Source organism: Gracilinanus agilis, chromosome 1 (genome assembly GCF_016433145.1).
Source record: "Gracilinanus agilis isolate LMUSP501 chromosome 1, AgileGrace, whole genome shotgun sequence".
Taxonomy (NCBI): Eukaryota; Metazoa; Chordata; class Mammalia; order Didelphimorphia; family Didelphidae; genus Gracilinanus; species Gracilinanus agilis.
Genome location: NC_058130.1, coordinates 707,172,788 through 707,196,477, shown reverse-complemented (window position 1 = coordinate 707,196,477; position 23,690 = coordinate 707,172,788). Strand labels below are relative to the sequence as shown.

The 23,690-nt window shown below is 37.6% G+C and overlaps 1 protein-coding gene across 1 annotated transcript in view; it reads right to left on the bottom strand.

Moving 5' to 3' along the window:
- Nucleotides 1-2,896, bottom strand: part of LOC123256144 (zinc finger protein 260-like) — a 36,284-nt gene extending 33,388 nt beyond the window's left edge. The window contains exon 1 of the mRNA XM_044684832.1: nt 2,516-2,896. Within this exon, the coding sequence (XP_044540767.1) occupies nt 2,516-2,561 (46 nt within the window). The 5' untranslated portion in view covers nt 2,562-2,896. The remainder of the gene's footprint in view (nt 1-2,515) is intronic.
- Nucleotides 2,897-23,690: the final 20,794 nt, after the last annotated feature.

Below are 23,690 nucleotides of genomic sequence, written 5' to 3'. Positions count from 1 at the left end.
GACGTGGGTCCCCTCGACTTAGATTCCTAGAAAGCACCTAAGATTGGTTATTTATTTGGCTCACTTCCCTAAAAAGCTGATGATAAGTCAGATCAGAGAGAGACATTTTCCTTAAGTCCTGGCTCTGGATGGGTAATTGCACACTGTTGAATTCACTTTAATTAGACCTTCATTCAAAGGTCTAAGTTTATTTTCCCCAGATTTTTGCACATTTTACATTTCACAAGTTAATTTTTTCTTTTTTCTTGAATTTTATTCTTTTTATTTTGCCAATTGAATTCATATAACCCCCAGGACTCAGCCACTCATCCTTAGCTGACCTGAGATACTTTTTTTTTAGAAAAAAGGTGTGTTTAAGATTTACCTCACGGGGATATCTGTTAAGTTTTTTAAAATTCGATAATGTAAAATATATGTATATTTATTTAACTCTTTTAGGAGTAATTTCACGGGGAATTATATAAAATCTTAGAAGAAAATGTATGTTTTGTAATCTATAATGTAAAGTTTAAATTCTTTTGAGAATAATTTCAGGATAAGGACCTTGCCATCTCCCCAGAATCCAGACGACGAACTTGTTTTGGTGAAGACACTATGAAGATGTCTGAAAAGCCTTCACAGTACCATGAAGACCAAAATTGAACTTTGGGGTGCAGTTGATTGAACTATGGGGAGTTGAAATTGAGTTGTATGTATTGTTTTAATTGTACACTGTTATACCAGTGGGGGACAGCCCCCAAATTGTTTTTTTGTCAATGCGTCTAATTTTAACCATTTGTTCATCTATTTCTTTATCCCCAAATTCCTGAAAAATTTAGAAGTTGTCTATTTTTACAGGTCCAGCGAAGAAAAAAGGACTAACCTTTTTTTTTGCCGGACCTCACGGGGAATTGTAAAAAGTGGATTTGGGAAATGTATAAAACTACATTTCCCGTGATCCAACATGGTCCAACTGATTTCCGTCTCCGACGTCTTGACGCAGGGGAGAGCTTAAATCTCCTGGTTTAGGAGGGAGTGGGCGCTTTGGCGAGTAGGCGCTTCCAGGAAACAGGAGAGAGTAATGGAGGTGGCGGCAGTTTTGAATGCTTACAAGCGCATGGTCTAATGATTTTATCTATCAACATGGCTTTAATTAAAATACTAATTTATATATTTATACCAGCCTTTATCATTTTTAATTTTTACAACTGTCATTTGAAAATTTTGGTATCCAAAGGCCAAGGTCTGATAAATGTTAGAGCCTGGACTCAAGGCTCAGGAAAGAGAACTGAACTCTCCGTATCAAATAGTGCCAAGGGCTGTGAAAAATATGAAATTTAATAGATAAAAAGAGTAAGACCTGAGCTTGGATTAAACAAGTTTTTAAAACTACAGAAGGAAGGGAAATAGTGTGAGTAGTTTATATGAAAACAAACAAACAAAAAAACCCAAAACAAACAAAAAAAAAACCTGTTTTTAACTGATTACAAGGTCAATGTGAGTTAAGTGCCCAAAATATCAATTCAATCTTAGGATACAGCAAAAGAATCATAGTGTCAAAATGCCACATGGCCTGTGAGAAATAAGACAGCAGAAAGCAGTTCCTGGCAGAATCCTACTAAAATGTAAAGGTTTGGAGCAGAAGCCTGGAAAGGTATTATATGTTGGTCATCCAAGAATCAACCTTACTATCTTTATCCAGACAGATTCAAGACCAGAAAACTGGAATTTGTGGGGAACATATAAGTCTAGTGAACTTGATTTTGAGAATTGATCATTAAAGAGATAGTTAGTGAACATCTAGAAAGGGAAGCTATGATTACAAGGAGCTAGTATATATCTTAATCAAGAACAGTATGTGTGAGCCTAATTTGATTTCTGTTTTTGAACTAGTTTGCCAACTTTAGAAAAAATGTCAAATCTCATTCTTTTGGAGAAGTTGGAAAGATATGGATTAAATGTACTAAAATCTGATGAATTCTTATCTGGCTAGATTCAACAGTTCAGTATCAATTTGTAGGAGGGCCCAGGGAAGTATCTTAAGTTCTGTGCTTGACTATGCTGTTTAACTTTTTTATCAATGACTTGGATAAATTCTAGGTGGTATGCTCATCAAACCTGCAGATCACATAACACTAACACAGTTAAGCAGAATACATATACTTCCTTTCCTGATGATAGTCCTTAAAATGCTTACATAAAGCTATTATGTCCCCTCCACGTCTTTTCTCCAGGATAAATACTCCTCTGTTTCTTCAACCAATTCTCATGTCCTTGACTCTCAGCCTGGTCACTCTTATACTAAATGCATCTTATTTTCCAGGATCACTTATGGAATATGGCTATCAAAACTAATATCATCCTAATTCTTTATACTATTCCTCTGTTAATGTGGCTTAAGAATAATACATCAGTGTTTTTAGATTCTCAGTATACTGACATACTGAGCTTGTAGTCCCCTAAAATTCTCAGATAGTTTTCATAAAGAGCAACAAAATAAATGTGTTTAATGACTAAAAGGTTTTTATTCACTCACCTGAGCAGTCCCCTCTCATGATCTCTCTCTCTTCAGCTTCTTGCATGTCAAAAACCCATGCTTCTTTCCCTTGCTCCAAACTGGAGATTACATCAGGTTCACACACTGGAAACCCTGTTTGTGAGGAAGGAAACAGGGCCTGGTGGTTTGTCTGGTACAAAGAGTTGTCCCAAGCTCAGCCTCAGCCCCTGCAAGGGACAGAAGGGATGAGAAAGGTAACATCCAGGGACGCCAAAACAGGCTGGAGCACTCTAGGCAAATATCCAGGTTAGACCTTAGGGTCCTGGGCCTGGGTTCCTAAAGAGAATTTAGAGAAAGAGATACAAGTTCGGGGAGAGTTAAGGAAGATGCCTAGCAAGATCAGGCCTGTGGCTGGGGAAGACAAATATCCTGTCTGAATTCAGATGGAATTAGGGATCTCTGATGCTAGAAACAGAACCCAAAACCAAATGTGCCTTCCATATTTTATGTTCATTCAGTATAGTAGAAGCCAAGAACCTCAGATGTGATTGGGGAGAGACCTTACCCAGTGAGACTATATTCTCATAATTCTCCAGCATCACGTCCCTGTAAAGACCCCTTTGAGCAGGGTTTAGAAGACTCCATTCCTCATGGGTGAAATTTACAGTCACATCCGTGAAAGTCACCAACACCTGAAACAACACATTCATGTTGCAGTTCCACTCCTTGGCCTTGGGAATAGGGGAGGAGGTGACACATTCAGTGGAACAGTCATACATAAACAGACAGATACACATTAGGTATGTGTATGTCATCTATTTATGAATGAGAAGTGCAAAATATGATATATAATGGTAAAATGTTTGCATATTATGTATTGACTATAAGGGGTCTAGCTCTTAAACAGGGGTGAGATATAGGGGGCAGAGAAATTGTAGGCATGACATGGATTTTAAAAAGTGAAAAGAGAAATGAAGAACTAAATTCTGATGACAATGATTCTATTTTGAGAGAAAAAAAGAGAAGAGTGTAAAGTGTCTAAAGTAGATACTCGGGAAATTGTATTTAACCAATACTAATTTTTTAAAGGCTATATCTAAAAATTAGAAATAAAGGCAGTTTAACTGAGTACACACACAAATGAGCAGAACAGAACCCATAAGGTCAGTGTCAGATGTACTAGAATTCAGAATGACCTGAGGCTAGTGATAGATGCTAAGCAGCACAAAAAGGGTTTTAAAAACTATATTGAGTCCATAGAAATAGCAAAGGTGGTCAAGATGGGATGAAGATAAAAATGGACAACTACAAGAAGACAGAACCACTTTTCTCTAGTTTTCCTTTTTCCTACAAAAGAGAATTACCTTTAGATTGGAAAGGACAGAACAAAAATGGTTAACAAGAAGTTGAAACCTATCTAAAAGTGAGGATAAACTAAGAGAATTCTTAACTGTGATATCTGAGCAACTAAGAAGACCAACTCACATTTATGAGGTGCTGCAAACTGATGCCTAGAGGTTGTCACTTTGCCCAGTCATATAGCCAGTAGGAATCAGAGCTGGAATTAGGGTCTGTATTTCCTAATTCTAAGTACAATATTTTATTTTTAAATTAAATTTTATTTTTTAAAAATCAGAAAAATTTATCCTTCCCAAACGCTGAAGTGAGAATGAAAAGCAAATAAAACCCTTGATGTACAAACATGTAGTCAAGCAAAACAAATTTCTGTATTAGCCATGTCTAAAAGAAACACATATGTAACACACATATATATATAGTTCAATCTTTCAATTCCATTTTGCACTCAGTTTTTCTATCAGAAGGTGGGTAGCATGTTTCATCATGAGCTCCTTGGAATTGTGGTTGGTCATTACACTGTTTTGAGTTCCTAATGCTGTTTTGTTTTTACCATATTGGTGTTTTTTTTTTAGAAATTGTTCTCTTGGCCTTGTTTACTCAACATCAGTACATAAAAGTCATCCCAAGTTCCTATGAAACCATAACCTTCATTACTTTTTATAGATGGCTTTTGGATTCAGTTACTATTAGCTCTGCTGGCACAAAATGACAGAAATGGAGGCTTCCTTTGAGTCTGGGATTTGTGCCCTGGTTCTTCTGCAGGCTTCAGCTGGGGCTAAAATTAGACTGAAATCAAACTGCTCATAGGGTCAAGAGCTATTTTGCTGCTGCTGCTGCTGCTTCTGAATTTCTTCCTTACATGGTACAAGGCATGGGGTCTATAACCACTCCTTACCTTCCTTAATCCACTCTGAATCTGTGACCTGGAACTGGGTAGTAGGAGATAAACTACCTGGGTGCACCTATTCCTGAACCCTGCAAAATGTCACACTCAAGTACAGGCCTGGGACCTCATCCTGTCCTTCAGTCCAGTACACGGGTATTTGAATGTTTTGCAGCACACTCATGGTCAAGCTCCTTCCCCCATGTCCACAGACCTAACTGTCTGTCTGTTTCTCTGCTGACCTGGAATAGAAAAATGGACTTTTTTCCTTTAGATTTCCCAAACAGGAATCAGTCAAATGCATTATTATCTACATTTTAGGAAACTGCTAAAGACTAGATAAGTAAACTGTGAAATCTAACATTTCTCACTTATATAAACCATTTAATTCACAAAATGTTCCGTTGGGTCTTTTTGCTTAACAGCTTCACACAAACCAGTTTTGGGTTGTAAACCAGGCCATCTTATTTATTTTCTTATTCTTTTTGATTATTTTCATTACTGTATAATAACATGTATGTGACTAAAAACCAAACTGGAATAAAGAGCTACACTGCATGAAATTAAAGCAACAACAACAAAAACCACCTATATGGAGGCATTAGGCTAGGGTGGGAGAAGGTGAATAGAGTAACTGTTTTTCCTCTAGCGATTCTCAAGTTTTTTGGTCTCAAAACTCTTTACATCCTTAAAAATTTTGTGGTTTCTTCCTGATTAGAGAAATGCAAATTAAAACAACTCTGAGGTACCACCTTATACCTAGCAGACTGGCCAATATGGCAGCAAAGGAAAGTGATAAATATTGGAGGGGATGTGGTAAAATTGGGACTCTAATACACTGTTGGTAGAGTTGTGAATTGGTCCAACCATTCTGGAGGGCATTTTGGAACTATGCCCAAAGGGCTTTAAAAGGGCTTTGACCTAGCCATACTTCTGTTGTTTTGTACCCCAAAGAGAAAATAAGGAAAAAGACCTGTACAAAAATATTTATAGCTGTGCTCTTTGTGGTGGTAAAAAAAATTGGAAAACAAAAGGGTGTCCATCAACTGGGGAATGGCTGAATAAATTGTGGTATCTGATGGTGATGGAATACTCTTGTGCTGAAAGTAATAATGAACTGGAGGAATTCCATATGAACTGGAATGACCTCTAGGAATTGATGCAGAGTGAAAGGAGCAGAACCAGGAGAACCTTATACACAGAGACTGATACCTTATGGCACAATCAAATGCAATAGACTTTTCTACTAGCAGCAATACAATGACCCAGGACAGTCCAGAGGATCTTATGAGAAAGAATGCTATCTACATCCAGAGAAAGAATTGTGGGAAGAGAAATGCAGAAGAAAAACATGATCAATCACTTAATTGGATAGGGATATAATTAGGGTTTTGATGTTAAAAGATCACTCTACTGCAAATATGAACATGGAAATAGGTTTTGAACAATGATACATGTATAACCCAGTGGAACTGCTTGCCAGCTTTGGGAGTGGGGAGGAAAGAGGAGGGGTGGGGAATCATGAATCATGGAAAAAATGTTCTAAATTTAAAAAAAATTTGTGGTCGTCTTTGCACTCTTACAAAATTATTGAGGATGCCAGAGTTTTTGCTTATGTGGGTTATAGCTATCAGTATTTACTGTATTAGGAACTAAAATAGATTCTTTAAATATTTATTAATTCATTTAAAAGACAAGAAATCCATTACAGGTTAACACATATAACTTTTTAAAACTAAGAAATAACTTTTCCAAAACAACTACAAAAATTTTTGAGAAAAGTGATATTGCTTTACATAGTTTACTTAAAGTCTGGCTTCACAGAAAACAACTAGATTCTCCCATCTGCTTCTGCATTCAATCTGTTGCAATATGTTGTTTTAGTTGAAGTATAGGAAGAAAATCAGGCTGCACAAAGATATGTAGATGGAAATGGGAGTATTTTAATAGGCAAGTACTATTACAAAAATGGTTTTGCTATCATGGATCCTCTTAAGGGGCTCAAGGACTCTCCAGGGTCTCTAAATTCTACTTTGAGAACCATTGCTATAAGCCTTTCTATAGTAGTCACAGTATAGAGATATTTGTCATTAGTGAATCTTTGTAGGGTAATAAAGTGAAAGTAGTGCGCTCACCTACAATGTTCGATTAGTAGATCAATGCTGCCTTCCTAAGGCATTAACAGGAATATTTAAGAAAGCCACCTGAGGAGGCAAATGGGTGGCTCAGTGGACTGAGAGCCAGGCCTAGAGCCAGGAGGCCCTGGATTCAAATCTGGCCTCAGATACTTCCTAACTGTGTGACCTTGGACAAGTCACTTGACCCCCATTGCCTAGCCCTTACCACTCTTCTACTTTGGCACCAATACACAGTATTGATTCTAAGATAGAAAGTAAGGGTTTAAAAAAAGAAAAAAGAAAATTAAAAAAAGAAAGCCACTGAGATTTCTCAGACCTGATGATCACTACTGAAATTTCTTTTGATTCATGTGGAAATGAAGGAGAGTATCAAGGAGGTACACGAAAACTCAGAAGTCACTTCTTCCATGAAGCAATGGCCTTCCTCAGCAAACTTCAGAGAGAACTTCGTTTTCTCACTCTGACGCATTGAATATGTCACTGTTGTCCCGGCAGCGTCTTCCCTTTTCTCAGAATCCTCCACTGTCGGGGGCAGCTGGGTAGCTCAGTGGATTGAGAACCAGGTCTAGAGACGGGAGGTCCTAGGTTCAAGTCTGGCCTCAGCCACTTCCTAGCTGTGTGACCCTGGGCAAGTCACTTGACCCCCATTGCCTACCCTTACCACCCTTCTGCCTTGGAGCCAATATACAGTATTGACTCCAAGATGGAAGGTAAGGGTTTTAGGGGGAAAAAAAAATCCTCCATTGTTGGGTAGGCATCTGTGGAGGATGGAAATGGCATATAGGCACCTAATGCTTGTTACATGATTTACTGATAAAAGGATTCCAATTTAGAAAGAACAATTGAATGGACAGAGGGGGAGAGAGAAAGAATCCCTAAGAATTACAAGTTCTGGGCAGGAAATGAAATGATCTGGACGTATAGGTCATGCATGTTTTCACAATGCTGGCAAATTACAGCATTTCAGAACTGGGTAGGTCCTCAAAGGCCACTTCTTCCAAACTTACTTGTCAAGAATCCCCTCTACAATAAAATCTAGATTGAAGAGAACATATTCAGTGCTTTCTGAGGCAACCTATTACAGATTTAGATGACTCTTTGTTTGGTATTCTTACCTTTACATCAAGAATAAATCTGCTTTACTCCCAACTCTTCCATTAAGTCTAAGAGGAAAAAGTCTAATCTGTCTTCTACATGGCAGCTCTTCAAACATCTGAAGATAGGCAACATTCTTTCTCCAACCTCTCTCTTCCTCCACCATATGCTTACATATTTTTATCTAGGCTAGACATCCTCAGATTCCTCAAACAAAATTTCTATGGTGTGATCTCTGGTTCTTTCACCAGTGTCTTTAGAAAAGTAGAATCTGAAAGGTGAATGGCAGGTTAATTTGTGTCAGAAAATGGGATTTGACTTTTTGGGCCTTTAAGAAGATATGGAAATAATAAGCATTTTTGCTAGACATACAGCTTATGATGGCTAAGATGAACATACTTGCCTAGAGGTTTGCTGATCTAACCAAGAATATTTTTTAATTAGTTTTCCAGATGAGATGATGAGTGAAAGTTCAGAGAAAGCCAAGCTCTTGCTTTTTAAAAAAACAACCAACCGCTCCCATCCAACTCAAACAAGAAAGGGCTTAAGAAAAGCCACACAAGAAAATTAAAAGCAACCTAAATAAGTGATAAATATTAAGAAAAGTGTTTATATAGTTTAAAAATACTGTGAACAGTTGGAAGGGCTAAGAAAAGACAGGAATACTAACGTACAAATGACAGAGGAATGAATTTGTTCAATCATTCTGGGAGGCAATGTGGAATTATATTCAAAGTCACTGAACTGCACAAACCCTTTGACCAAGCTATTACCATTACTAGGAACATTTTTAGACACAACCATTACAACACAAATTTGTTTTGCATGAATATTTATATTTGAATATGAATATATACTTTTGTTATAAGGGGGGGCTTGTATGGTAGTGAGCATGGTGAAAGTGATGCCAAAAAAAGGCAAAATAAGAAAAGCACTTCAATAAAACATTTAAAAAATAGACAGGAAACCAGAGAGGGTCTTCTGGGGAGAAACAGATAAGCAAGGCAATGTTGGTACTACTGAAAGGAATGAGCTCTATGTAATGGATTTGTAATTATGTTTGTTGAGAATTAAAACTAAAGTAATAGAAGTGATGCAAGTGGAAAAAGAAACAATGTATCTGAAATGTGTCTTCAAAAAGATAAATGACATTTAAAAAAATTAAGCAAGAATTAATGGGCTAAGTAGTTTAAAAGATCAAATTAAGAATCCTGAAGTGAAAAAATCCCCATAAAGAAATTAAACTAGGGATAAAAGATAGGAAGGAAATAATGAATTAAATCAACATGTAACACCTTCCCTTGTCACCCCCCCCCCCCGAAATAACTAATATAGAACATTTATAGTACAATTTATTTAACCATTCTTTAGTTTGATGGACACCAACTTTGTTTCCAGTTCTATTCTTATAATATGTACTGCTGGGGCTGGGGGGAGGATGGGGAGCTAGGAGGCTCAGTGGATTCAGAGTCAGGTCTAGAAATAGGAGGTCCTGGATTCAAATGTGACCTTAGGAAAGTAAAAAGTGATGCACTGGAAATGCAGGTCCAGAAAATATTTGAATTATCTAAACAAGAACACATCCAGATTCAAAATACATGGAAGTTGGGCAAAGAAGCAAAAATCTGAGGGATGATGTCGCAGAAAATTTAGAAAAACAGTATAAATGCAATATTTCAGAAAATTATCCAGAGTTTCTTTGTAGAAGCAGTGAGGGAAAAGACTACAAATAAGAAAAATCCACAAGACTCCAATGGGGAAAGATCCAGGATCTAACACATCATAATTAAACTCTTAAAATGATAAAGAAAAAATACTATAGGATGCCAGAAGCATAAAAATTACTTAACCAAGTTAGAATTACAGGAGAATTTTTTAATGAGTTCAAGGAATGTAATAGAAATGGATTACACACCCAAAATTTGATCACATGGACATGAATTAAACCAACTCAAGAAAAATTTGGTTTGAAGAATGAAGTCTACTGTATAAAGACTGAGAGAGATGGACATTTGGGAAGTATTTTAATTTTGAAAAGTTTACAAAAAGATATATGAATTTCACGGAAATACTGAAACAAAAGTTGATTTGAAGTAAAAAAAGATGAACATTTAAAATTAATTCACAATTTTCTTATCATGACAAACTAGTTGTTAACAATGTGCAGGCCTACAAAATATACCGAGTTGGCTAACTTATTAAATATTCCAGAAAACAAAAAGGAGGAAAATTGGAGATAGAAATAAACGAGGAAACAATGTATTCCAAAAGCAAAGTTTCTTTCATAAAGGGGAAACCATATTAAAAAGACCACATTAAAAAAAAATTAACATAAGACAGAGAAACTTTGTTTAGACTAGTTCAGGGTGGGTCAATAACATATGAGACTAATAATGGGTACATTATCTTTGGAGAGAATAACTAAGGGCAGCTGGGTGGCACAGTGGACAAAGTATCTGGCCTGACATCAGAGAGAATAACTGAAGTTAAAAGATATCTAACAACTAAAGACCTAGATATAAATAGACCAAAATAACCACAAGAAAGAAACTATATTTGATCTGACAATGGTGGGGAGGAACATTATCAATAAATACATAGATGAAATTATTGGAGACAAAAAATGATAGGCTTGATAATACAAGTGTAAGGCATTTGTGTAAATAGAATTAGCCAGATCCCATTAATAGTCAAAAATCTACTCAACCCAGGCGTGCTAATGATGTCACTCCCACCTCCCTTAGTGGGGAGGGGAGATGAGTTACCCACACGTGACAATAAGTAACAAATCAAGAATAAGGGACTGCCCTTTGGGCAGTCCAAATCAATGTAGAAACTGCCATTTGTCCATTTGAATTAGAGGTGGACCACAGGAAGTGATGAAAGACACGATCTCTTTAAGTAAGTGAGTGAACTTCCTGTGGGGGCAGTTGCCGTCTGGAACTGGAGGAAGAAGCATCTCCTGAGACCACAGACAGCTTACACTCTATATTGTCACGTGGGTAAGTTAGGCTGGCTTCCTTGGCCTAGCTGGGCCAATTCTAAACTCTACCTATCTGGCTGTTGGGCCTTGTGGCTTACAGCTTCATTTGATTAGACTTCTAACCTCCCTTTTCTCTTTATCCCTACTTTACCTACCTGATTGTAAATAAACTCCTCAACCCGATGCTGACTTGGGTCTGATTTAATTATGGAATCAACCTGAATTGTTGATTCCTGGCGGCCACATATTTTTAATATATAGCTATAATAACTAAATTTTAATTCTTACACATTGTTATTTGTACATGTAAACATTTTGCGGTTGAAAAGAACCAAAAAAATTTTGTGTGTGTGTGTAAGGAAAACTGATAAAATCAACTTGTGAAACACAATCTTTCAGGATGAAAATGAGAACTGTCCCTCAGATGAATATACTGAAAGGAACTGTTTGAAGGCAGAGAAATGGCTGCAGGAAGGATGACTGCAGGGCAGTATACTCTCAGTTCACATGCATGTAATTAAAAAAAAATTTTTTTAAGGTTATAACTGAGAAACATTAAATCAAGTAACTGGAGGTCTGTCTGTCCCTCCTTCCCTCTCCCTCTCTCTGATTGCAAGGCTGAGAGTTGCAAGAAACCAGAGAAGCAGGAGAGAAAGCTGAGCACAGGAGGGACGGACAACAAGAACCTATGACAGTAGGCCCAGAAAGCTTTCAGCTTACATAGCTGTTTCTTAGGCAGCCTTGCCTTGAGCTAGTTAGGGCTTGTTGCTCTCTACTGCCATCTACAACCTGAGAAATGGGATGTCTCCCAGGTGCCTGTGGGACTTCTATTATTGCCCCTTCTAGTTTGATAGGGAGAAATGGGGAAAGACAGGCTTTGCATCTATTTTGTTGTGAAGTTACTGCTTTTGTATTATTACAAGGTAAATGTTTTAGGTTTAAGAGTTACCACTCCCAAACACCATCTATAACTAAACTACTGGTATAGGTGGGTGTGTGACTATGCCTGTGCTACAAAAGGATAAAAGGATTTTGGCCAACAAACAGCAACGCCTCTAAAAAATAAAAGAAAAAAATGATTAGGATAGATTATTTGTCTAATAAAGGTCTAATATTCAGAAGCTATTAAAAAAAAACTTCTATATCTCTACAAAACTGTGATCTATATAAGATCCCACCAAATTTTAAAACCTCCCAATGATCCAAGGACATAGATTTTCAAAGAAGGAAATATAAACTGTCAATGACCACATAAAAAAATGATCAACTTCCCTAATAATTGACCCTAAGATTCTTTTTATCCACTAAAATGACAAAGCCCAAAAAATAATACATAATATTAGTAGAATGTAGGGAAATCAGCACTCAATATATTGTTGGTGGGACTATAATGTTACAAACATTTATAAAAACAATTTAGCAATATGCAATAAGTGTTGCAAAATCAATTGTATTTTCTGACTGTAATTTCATGACTGTAATTCACTGTCATGAAAAAAGGACCTCTTGTTTAAAATCCATACCTATGTAAAAATATTAGCTTGTCTATTTATTTGCAAGAGTATAAAATTTAAAATTTCTTTATCCATAGAAAATGTCATTAAATTATTGCACATTACTGTAATATTAGAGGCAGCATGGCATGGTGGTCTTGGAAATCACAAAGCCTTGTATTTAAGTTTTGAGCCTGAACAACACTAGATGTGACAATGGGCAAAATCATATAACCTCTAGATTTCTAAGGTAACTACCTAAGACTTAAACAAATTGTCAATCTACATGTACAATTAAGAATTTCCACACTGAATTTCTTCGCAGATGAAATCATAGGCTTGAAGCCTCAAACCTTTCAGAGTAATACCATAGTGTCATAAAAAAGGATGAAGACAAAGAACAAGAGAAAACAAAGACACATGTGAAGTGATGTAAAACAAAAACAGTGGAGTCACAACTCCACACATACAATGACTCCAACTTTACATATAAAAAAAGCCCAAGATAGCAGAACTTCCAACGGTCTTAAAAGGGGAATAAGTTTATATGAACTGATGCAAAGTGAAGTGAGTAGAACCAGAAGAACAATGTATATAGTAACAGAAATATTGTTCGATGATCAACCATAAAGGACTAAATCATTATCAACAAAGCAAATCTCTTAAAATAACCACAAAGGACTCAGGAAAATGCTCCCCACAGCCAAAGAAGGAACTGCCATATTCTGCTACAGTTTCTTCATGAGCTTTTTATACTGTATGTGTGATGTGACTTCTACATGAGCAATATGAAAACATGTTATTACATAAAAGCACGAGTATATAACTCAAATCTCAGGCTATTCACTGCCTCAGAGAGGGAGGAGGGAAAAAAATCTGAATTCTAAAATGTCAAAAAACAATTTTCAAAAATTGTTTCTACACGGAACTGAAAGAATAAAAAAAAACTGGAAGAAAAAAGGGCGATAGTAGAAAAGAATTTCTTGCCTGGTTGCTGTTTTAATTTGACTTAAATTTACTAACAATTTTAGGTAAGATCCCTTATTTTATGTTTATCCTTCCTGATAGTTAAATTTATAATGATTTAAAATAAAAAAGTAGGTGTGAGTATGAATAAAATGACCTAGATACAACTGAGCCAGATATTATAGGGTAATTAAAGGAAAAGAAATATAATATGAAGGTGTCCAAAAACCCAGAAGAGTAAAAAAGAAGGAAGAGGCATAGAAATGGGATTTATAGTTGAAGATGCTAATATTTCAATGATCACAGCATTGGAAATGTATAGAGTGAATTAATCTATGAAGTAGATAAATATGACTTCACAGGCAACCCTGTGACTTGGAGTGTGGCTCATGATCTAAACAAAACAAAGGCCAGGAAACAACATGTTCAGAAGGAATAACAGATAAAAGGGTTGACTGAATCAGAAAAATGCTCAGCTTTGTGAAAACCCCACTGAGGAGGTGGTGAAGATGATGTCAGTAAAGACAAAAGCAACACAGCTAGGGGAGAGCAAAGGGGAAAGAAAGGGATGACGATTTTCTAGTGGAGATCATAGAGTTGGCACCAAGAACATGGATAATTGCTATGAATCAGTCACCCTCTGGAGGTCTCTGTCAGGGCAGTAGCCCTTACCACTGCTGTTACCCTAGGGGGTACAGAACGTATCAGTTTGAATAGACGCATAGAGGCAGCTACAGAGTGGACATGATCTTCCATAGGGGGCAAGGGGAGAAGGAGGATACAGGTACTCTACAAATGAAGAGATGAAAGTAATGGAAGATAACTGAACATAAAAAAAAAAGGCATGGTCCTACAACAACAGTGATTGCTTAGAGGGCAGAAATGGTACTAATAGTGTTAAAGGGAGAGACACTTTTTAGCACAACACCACTAGAGAGAACCACAAATGGAAGGGGCTACCTAAGTAGGAAGTGAGTTCCCTGTTCTTGGAGGTCCTCAAGGGTCAAATACTTCAAAGCAGAGGCTCCTTTTAGGTAAGTTTTAGATAAGACTAGATTTTGACTCTTGGATTCTGTGAAGCTGAGGGGAATGGGATAGGAAGGGTAAAATCTAGGGAATGGGGCATGAAGGGAACCAGAGAGCAGACCATATGGTTCCTGAACTGTACTCTAATGGTATGAGAATTGGGAATAAGGTGCCTGGTAGGAATACCTACAAAACATACAAGGTCCTGGCAAAGGTAAAGGAATGAGGGAACACTGGAATTTCTGGTGGGAAGGCTCACCTGGGACCAGGCTGGCAGGAGCTCAGCTGCCATTACCTGGTCTCCTGGGGGTCCCCTCAGAAGATGTGCAGGAACCTGGAGGGCAGGCAGAGCTGGGGGAAAAAAAGCAGTCATGATTGAGAAACAGCTGCCCACAGTGCCCCTTGATATCTCATGCCAGGATTCCACCACCCTCCCAACCAGGTCTTCTGGGGAGTCACAGGTTCCATTAGGTCATGTTGTTGTTAAATCATCATGAACACCAACTCTGTAATGGACTGCATTTTACCAGTGAAGGTATGACTAAATGAGCACAACTTCTTTTGTGTTGAAAGCCCTTCAATGGGGGTATACACAATGCATGTAGAACAATGGAAACAGTGGAACTGGAGTAAACATTTCAAAATGGGTAATCAGTCAGTAGAATTCAGTAAGTGCTTACTGTGTACCAAGGACTATGTTAAGCCCTGTGGATACAAAGAAAGTGGTAAAAAAAAGTTCCTACTGTCAAGGAGCTCAGTCCACTAGGGGAGACAACATGAAAATAACTATGTAATAATAGGATATATACAGGGTAACCATAAGGCAATCTCAAAGAGAAGTCTCTAGCTTTGAGGAAGACTGAGAAAAGTCTCTTGCAGAAAGTGGGATTTGAGCAGAGTCTTGAAGGAAGCCAGGTCAAGACAAGAGAGCATTTTAGGCACTGGGGATAGTCAGCAAGGAGGCTCTCAGGAGACAGAGTGTCATTCTTTTTTTTTTTTTAATTAAATTTTTTCCCCATGGCTACATGATTCTTTTTGTCTCCCTCCCCCCCTCCTAGAGATGACAAGCAATTTCACTGGGTTATACATATATTATCTTTAGTGTCATTCTTGAGGAATAGCAAGGCCTATGAAGCTGGTTCATAGAGGATATAGAAAGAAGTAGGTAAGAGAAGACTGAAAAGAAAGGGAGACCCCAGGTTGTGAAGGGCTTTAAATGCCAAGCAGGTCCTGGAGATAATAGGGAGCCACAGGAGCGTACTAAGTAGGGCAGCAACTAACGACTGAAGAAGTAGGGGGGGGAGGGACACGTCTAAGATGGAGGGTACTGAATGTCATGCTAAGGTGATTTTATTCTCTAGGTCAGTAGTTTTCAAACATTATGCAGTGCTAGAGCTCTTGCCTTTAAATAAACTTCAATGGACAACTCACAATACAATCTTTTAAAATTAATTTTTAATGTACAACAATACTATTGGATTAAATAAGGGTGATTTGAGACAGTACACAAGATCCCAGAGCCTAGTTGGAGAGTTAAGACACAGAGCAGCCATCGGGTCAGAGGTAAAAATCAGTTTGGGATCTTAATGGAAGCCATATAGAGAAGAATTTCCCCTCTAGTCTACCTTCTACAGTGGTATAAAGTCCTAAGAAAAAAATGTGGGCTGTCCCATGGGAAAATAGGCATGAATGCTATACTGTCATAGTGCTGATTGCTCACAAGAGCACATAAGGAGCATGTGCCAGGCTTACACTGATACTTTGCCTTCTCTATGCCAAGTTCAGTTGTGTCAATTTTACCCAACATTCACAAAGAGTCAGGATCTGGAAGGGGACTAAAAGTATTCCATACCTTCAGGCTAGAGAACCAGGAATAAATAGTTCCACAGAAACCAAGAGAAGAGAGCATTGTTCTCCCTCTCCCTAATCTTAATCTCCTGACTCCTTACCATCTTTTAGAAACTGTCTGAAATGCTACTGACTCTTAACAAGCTTTCTTTGATCTCTTGTTATATTTATCCTAAAATCTCACATTACATTTTATTTTGTACCTCTTTTTTTCTTTTCTTTTCTAAAACCCTTAACTTTCTGTCTTAGAATCAATACTATGTATTGGTTCCAAGGCAGAAAAGTGGCAAGGGGCAGGCAATGGGGGTCAAGTGACTTGCCCAGAGTCACACAGCTAGGAAGTGTATTAAAGCTAGATTTGAACCAGGACTTCCCATCTCTGGGCCTGGCTCTCAACCCACTGAGCCACCCAGCTGCCCTCTATTTTGTACATCTTTAATGATTTAATTATATACTAATAAAAATTATAGCTCTCCAATTTTATTTTTTTAAATAAATTGGCTTCTTGAGGAGTGCGACTAGGCCTTATCCAAACTTTGTGTCTCTCTCAGTGCCTAGCAGTGCTCTGTATACTGAAGGCGCTTATAGACATCATTGTGTCAGTCGGGCATTCAAGGCTCCTCTTACCCTGTTCCCCCCCAATTTACTTTTTTTTTTAAATTTTAAACCCTTAACTTCTGTGTATTGACTTATAGGTGGAAGATTGGTAAGGGTAGGCAATGGGGGTCAAGTGACTTGCCCATGGTCACACAGCTGGGAAGTGTCTGAGGCCGGATTTGAACCTAGGACCTCCTGTCTCTAGGCCTGGCTCTCAATCCACTGAGCTACCCAGCTGCCCCCCTCCCCCCCCAATTTACTTTTATAGGTTTCTATACAGTACACCGAAGACTGCCTGCTGCTTCCTGATTAATCTGTCCTTTCTGGCCTTGTACTTTTGCATGTCATTCTCTATGCTATGCCTTAAACAGTTTCTGCCAATTGGGTGAACCATAAACCACAAAGAAAATAAATTCATATCCAGGTAAGGAAAAGAGCTTACAACAGAAGGTAAGAGATGAACGAATTTATATTATAGTTAGGAGAAGTAACATTAGGGGTTGTTGTCAAATGAACAATTTGCTTAAAAGGGGCAGGAAACAACAAAAGCTTAGCGGCTAACTCTAAGGAGAAGGAAAAGACTCCAGAAGGTTTTCATCTTGTATCTGAGGCATGTAGGGAAGGTTAATGGAATGAATCAATCCAAGAGAGATAAAAAGCAACCTGCCAATCAGATTCCAATGGTTTAGCTTTTTAAATTTCTAGCCTCCTAGTAACTGATACCGCATAGCTCTAAGAAAACATCTTCAAAGTGACAAAGTGTGGAGTTCTTAAGAAAAACAGCCTTAATACCTTTCAGATTTGGGAAAGGTAACATGATTTAAAAAAAAAAGGATTCTCCAGTACACTGTGGATAACTGAAGACAAAGATCTATGGAAACAAGATAAGAAGATAGATATTTTAGAAAGGGACAGAAAGGTGTGCTGGAATTGGCACACTATTAACCCAGACAAATCAGCAAAACATTTGTTTCACAATCATTTCAATTAAGAAAAAATTGGTGTCTGCAGACACCACTGTGGATACAAAGTATGCATATAAGAGGAATTTATCGACCAAATTAAATTTTAAAAAAGACATATACAGAAGATGGAAGCAAGGGCAGGTAATTGAAGATGAGTATGAGAGTGTAGTGTGATCCTCCTGTAAGAAGTGTCAGGAGCACTAAAGCTCAGAACGAGCTGAAGTTAGTTATGACTATAGGGCCTTTAAAAAAAGAAGCTATATTGAAGAAAAGAAGCTCAAAGAAGGGACGAGGGACAATAGACGGCAAAAATACTCAAATCTTATATTGGTTCTGTTTTTCCTCTAAAGAGAATGAACTTTTAACTAAACGGAACAGAAGGCAAACTGCTAAAAGGAAACAAAGTAAAGGTAAGTTAAGGAGCACCTGACTGTCCATGATGAATACAGGGAGCCTTCACTGAGTACCTCCAAGTAACCTTTGCATGTTGACTACTTTAGACCACAAGTTCCCTGAGAACAGGAACAATCTTTTCCCTTTTCTGTAATCCCTGGATTACAAAAAATTTTGTTTTGTAATGCCTGGATTCATCATTTTAAAAAATGGAATAGTGAGAACACTGAAAGAAGTTTGCCCCCTCTAGAGCAGTGACCTTAGCTTCTATTCCTGGAACGTCTCTGGCATGTGTTATTAGAAGGGAGTACATAAGTGTTTAGGAACAAAGCAGTGACCCTGAACAATGTGAGGATCTTTTTTTCTTTTTTTGCTCTGGCGCTAGGGCTAGACCTAAAGGTCAGTTTATCTAAAAAAGATCTGAATTTTAGTGGAATTTCAAGGACAATATACTTCAATTGGGCAGCTAAGTTGACACAGTGGGTTTGGGCATTGGACTTGGAGTCAAGCAGACTTGAGTTCAAATCCCACTTTAGAAACTTACAATTCATGTAGCCTTTTTGGGCTTCCATTTCTTCATCTGTAAAATGGGGATAATAGTTTCCCCTCATGGTTGTGGTGAGGTTCAAACAAGATAACATATAAAGTTCTATATAACTGTTAGCTTTTATTAACTATTAATTCAGCAGGCATTTATATCCTATGCCTTATATGTATAAGGTACCATCTTAGACATATGAAAGGGATACAGCAGAACAGGAAGAACCTATGATTTCATTGGCGTCAGGTATGGACAAAAATGAATAAACATGGCCTTCTCTCATGAAATTTACATTCCACTTATTGGTCTAGGGCAGGCCAAATGTTAATGCCCTACAGTCATTGGATCACATGTGGAGTATCATGCACATATTTTGAGGTAGACCATTTAAAAAGGGTATTGATAATTGAGTATTTATCAAAATGGAGAATATCCTAAGAAGGGACTTCTGGCATACCAAATATGGTGAAGAGCTGAAGGAATGTGGAAGAGTGCTAAAACTTGTTCTGTTTGACCCCAGAGGGTAGAATTAGGAGCAAAAAGGAAGAGTTGCAGAAAGACAGTCTTTGGCTTGATGTGAGGAAGAAGTTTTTACTAATAAGAATTCTCAAAACTGTAATGGGCTGCCTTGGGAGGTCTCCAAGCAAAGTCTGGATTACCATTTGTCATGTATGTTGTAAAAGGGATTCCTATTCTAAGAGTGGGTTGGACAAGATGGCCTTGGAGCATCCATCCAAATCTCACTTTGTGATTTTTGGACTCAGTAATACTGACTGCTGGATTTCAATTAGTTCCAAATAGCCTCAAGCCCAAGGGGACAGAACAAGTAAAAAATTAAGTTTTATGGGATCCCTTGGAGGGTTTAAATTAGCAACAGTTTCCACCACATGGGAATTTAAGGTTTACATCCTTTCCCAAAAGCAACTGGCCCTTTCAACATCCTCTGATTAGACAGTCAATAGTGGTGGGTAGCAAACAGCCGATGCTTTGAAAATCCATGTTCAATTACTGAAAAAAGTCTCATTCACTTACCTTTTGGGATCTTTTTCCCCTCAGTTCCTTGTGTGATTGTATCAGATAATCCTGGAAATTCTGCTTGTGGAAAAGGAAATGGGGGGCTGATGTTTTATCCTGAGCATAATGAGTTGTCCTGAGCTCAATCCTAACCCTTGTAGCGGGCAAGTGGGAAAAGAAGAACAATATGTATACAGAAAGGCTGTGACCTCAGGAGATCCAAGAAAATCCTAAATGCAATCCAGAAAGAGCTTCACAATTTTGTTCCTAAAGTACTGCATCAAGGTAGTTGGTGATCTTAGCACAAAGGGGAATGTCATTTATCCCAACACTTGCTGGTGCTTGCTGCCAAAAGTATAGCAGCAAATAAATTTATGACTGGCCCTGAATAATTTCATCCTTCAAAGGCAGAGGAAAAGACAAAGGAAACTGCTATTGTAGGTGTGATTCTGGCCAACAGGATGTATTGGTTGTTAAGTTAGAAAAGATAGGAATCTTACCCTAAACCATAGTGCCATTCCTTCTTTCACTGAGTTCATGATAGAGATTTTGGAGAAAGTATTTCAAAGTATTAAAGATAGGCCAAATAGAGGCCCAATATTTGTACACAAGTTATTTGCATGTTATCTACTTTAGATCGCAAGTTCCCTGAGAACAGGAACAATCTTTTCCTTTTTTGTAATCCCAGTGCCTGGCACATAACAGGCACTTAATAAATGCTGAGCCAACAGGGGAAATCAGGTAAAACAAAAACAAAATACCCTTCTTAACAATTAGAGGTACCCCAAAGGGGAATGGATTACTTGGGAGTAGCAGGATCCTCTTATTGGGAGTCTTCAAATGGAGGTTGGGCAAAACTTCTTAGGGATGTTAGAGAGGAGTTATCATCAAATATGGGTTGAACTACATGGTCTCTAAGGTCTCTTTCACAGATTTAAAATTCTATGATTTTGGGAATACTTAGGTATACTAGGATAACTTGGACACAGAAAGCAACAAGACTGTGATTTTTAAGTTCTAATATGATTAAAAATCTTTGATCTCTGGATTTGAATCTAAACACAGTAGATCCCACTTGATTTTTAAAGCAGGACAATAAGGAGTTCAACAGAATCCAGATCCATGAAAACCTAATTTTCAGAATCAATCATGTCTTTTAATAAATTCCCTCCAAGCAGAGTTCAAAAGAATTCTATTTCTTCCAATTAAATTTATAGCCACATCCTTCAACTTCAAGGAAGTTTAAAGGCCATTTTTAAAGAGAGGGATGAGAAGGAATGGAATTAGTTTATTAGTTTAAAAGTATCTTTTGCTACTCAAATAGCTCTAAGAAGTGGTCCTAAGGGTTTTGTTTTCAGAATCAATATATGTATAGGGAAAGGAATTAAGTTTAATTCTATATGGAGGTCCTCATGCCTAGGATTATCCCAGTCTTCTCTCATGAGAGAATTGGAATTCTAGTCTCTGACTGAGGATCTCCTGGGCAAAGAAACGTAATTTGAAGAGAAGGAAGCAAAGTCATACCGAAACCAAAGGAGCACTAGAATTTTAAGAAGAGCTCACCTGGTAACTACTCTGTAGAAGCTTGGTCTCCTGGCCGCCTAGGTTTTCCTCTGGAGGTAGATAGGAACCTTAGAATCACACTAAGCTGAAGGAAAAGAAAGAAGTAGGAAAGAGAAACAGTTCAGGCTTAGTATTCACCCAGACTTAGAATATAATCCATTCCATGTCCTTTAGGACCTCACTGTTATCAAAGCTTTAGACCAGGTATTCTTAACCTGGGGTCCATTAATGTTTTTTAAAAAATATACTTTGAAAATGTATTTCATTATAATAGTTTTTTAAAAAATTCTACAAGTTTTATGCATTTAAAAACATTATTTTGGGAAGATATCCGTAGGTTTAATTAGACTGTCAAAGGGTTTCATGACACAAAAAAGGTTAAGAATCTTTGCATTAGATGGCTACTGTTGGTGTGAGCGATTATATCATACCACATCAACTATACGTGTGACCAGATATGAATGCTGATTATGATAGTGCTCAACAGTCACTGAGTCTTGCCTACTGCATCTAAGCCCAAAGTTATGGGAATACAGACTTAAAGCTCTAAAGGATACAGAAAGATCAACAAGTCCAATTTTTTCCTTTTTACAGATGAGGAAACCCAAGGTAGGAAAAGGTTCTGTGACTTGTCCAGGATCACAAAGTTAGCTAAATGTCTGAGATAGGAGTCAAAACTTAGGTCTTCTTGACTCTAAGTCTAGCATTCTGTATTCTCCTAACCCACCCAAGTGCCCCTAATATGTTTGGGGGGGTGGGGTATGGGGTGGATAATGAAAATGCCAGTTTGGCTATAGCAAAAGACTTATGTAGGGGAAACAGGAAGAGAGAAAATTTCTAAGTTCAAAGACTTAGAGCTGGATAGTACCTCTGAGGTCATCTAGTCTGCCTCCTTTATTTTACAGATATGAAAACAAGATCCCTTGAAGATAAGTGACTGCCCAAGATGAAGTTGAAGAATAGGGATTTGCAGCCAAGTTCTCTGTTGTCAGAGCCAGTGTTCTGGATGATGCAGCCAAAAACAGAGGCCCAGGACTCTAGCTAAGGAGTTTGGAGCAGATGGAGATTTTCGAACACTGGAATGACAAATGGAATCTTTTTAAAAAATTAACTTGGCCACAATTTATAGGATATTTATTTTCTGTATTCAAGGCCATCATGGAGATTAAAAAAAAATCAAATACATAAGTACAAAGTAGGGAAGTCCTTTCAAAAGGTCAGCTCTTTTGAAAAGATATGGGGGGCCTGAAAGGCTATAAAACTGTGCATACCCTTTATATTATTTGACCCAACAATACAACTAATGAGTTTACATCCCAAAAAGATCAAAGAAAAAGAAAAAGGACTTATATGCATGAAAATATTTATAGTAGCCCTTTTTTGTGGTGGCAAAGAATTGGAAATTGAGGGGATGCTTATTACCTGAGGAAGGACTAAACAACTGTGGAGTATGACTGATGATTTACAATTGTGCTGTAAGAAATGAAGAGGGAGGTGGTTTCAGGAAAAAAAAAAAAAAAGGCATGAACCTATATGGACTGATGCAGTAAAGTGAGAACAACTGGGTGATCATTATGCACAGTAACAGCAATGCCATAATGATAATCAATTGTGAAAGACTTGGCTACTCTGATCAACACAATGATTCAAAACAATTCCAAAGAACTCATGATGAAAAAATGTTATCCCCCTCCAGAGAGAACTGCAAATTGAAGCATAATTTTCTTTAGTTTTCTTTTTTAGAAATATATTTTGCATGATTTCACAATTGATATCATATTGCTGTCTGCTCAATGGGTAGAGAAGTGGAAGAGAGGTAGAAAATTTACAATTTAATATCTAAAGAGAAAAGAATGCTAAAAACAACAATACAGATGCAAAAAAGAAAAAGATTTGTGGGTTTTAGTGGGCTACAGGTTTATAGAAAGTAACAGCATGGTATGCCTGACAAAATAACTAATGCCAAGCTATGATAACAGGCCCACCTTACTTGGCAATGGTTGAAACAAATATAGTCTATTAAGTTCAGTTTTCCTTGCAACATTTTAAAAGGGACACCAACTAGCTAGAGTGGCCAGAAGATGGAGACCATGATAGGGAGAAGTTTAGCAATATTTGAGAAATTGGCAAAATCTGTCTGGAAAGGAAAATACAGTAGAGAATTACAGGAACTATCTTTAAACATCTAAAGGGCTATCATGTGGAAGAAGGACTTATACCAAGTAGTTCCAGAGGAAAGAACTAGGACAAGTAGATATAGGTCACAAAGCATATTCTTGCTCAACCGAATAAATATGTAACAATGGACTGCTTGTAAAGTAGTGAGATCTGAATGAAAAGCTGAAACAAT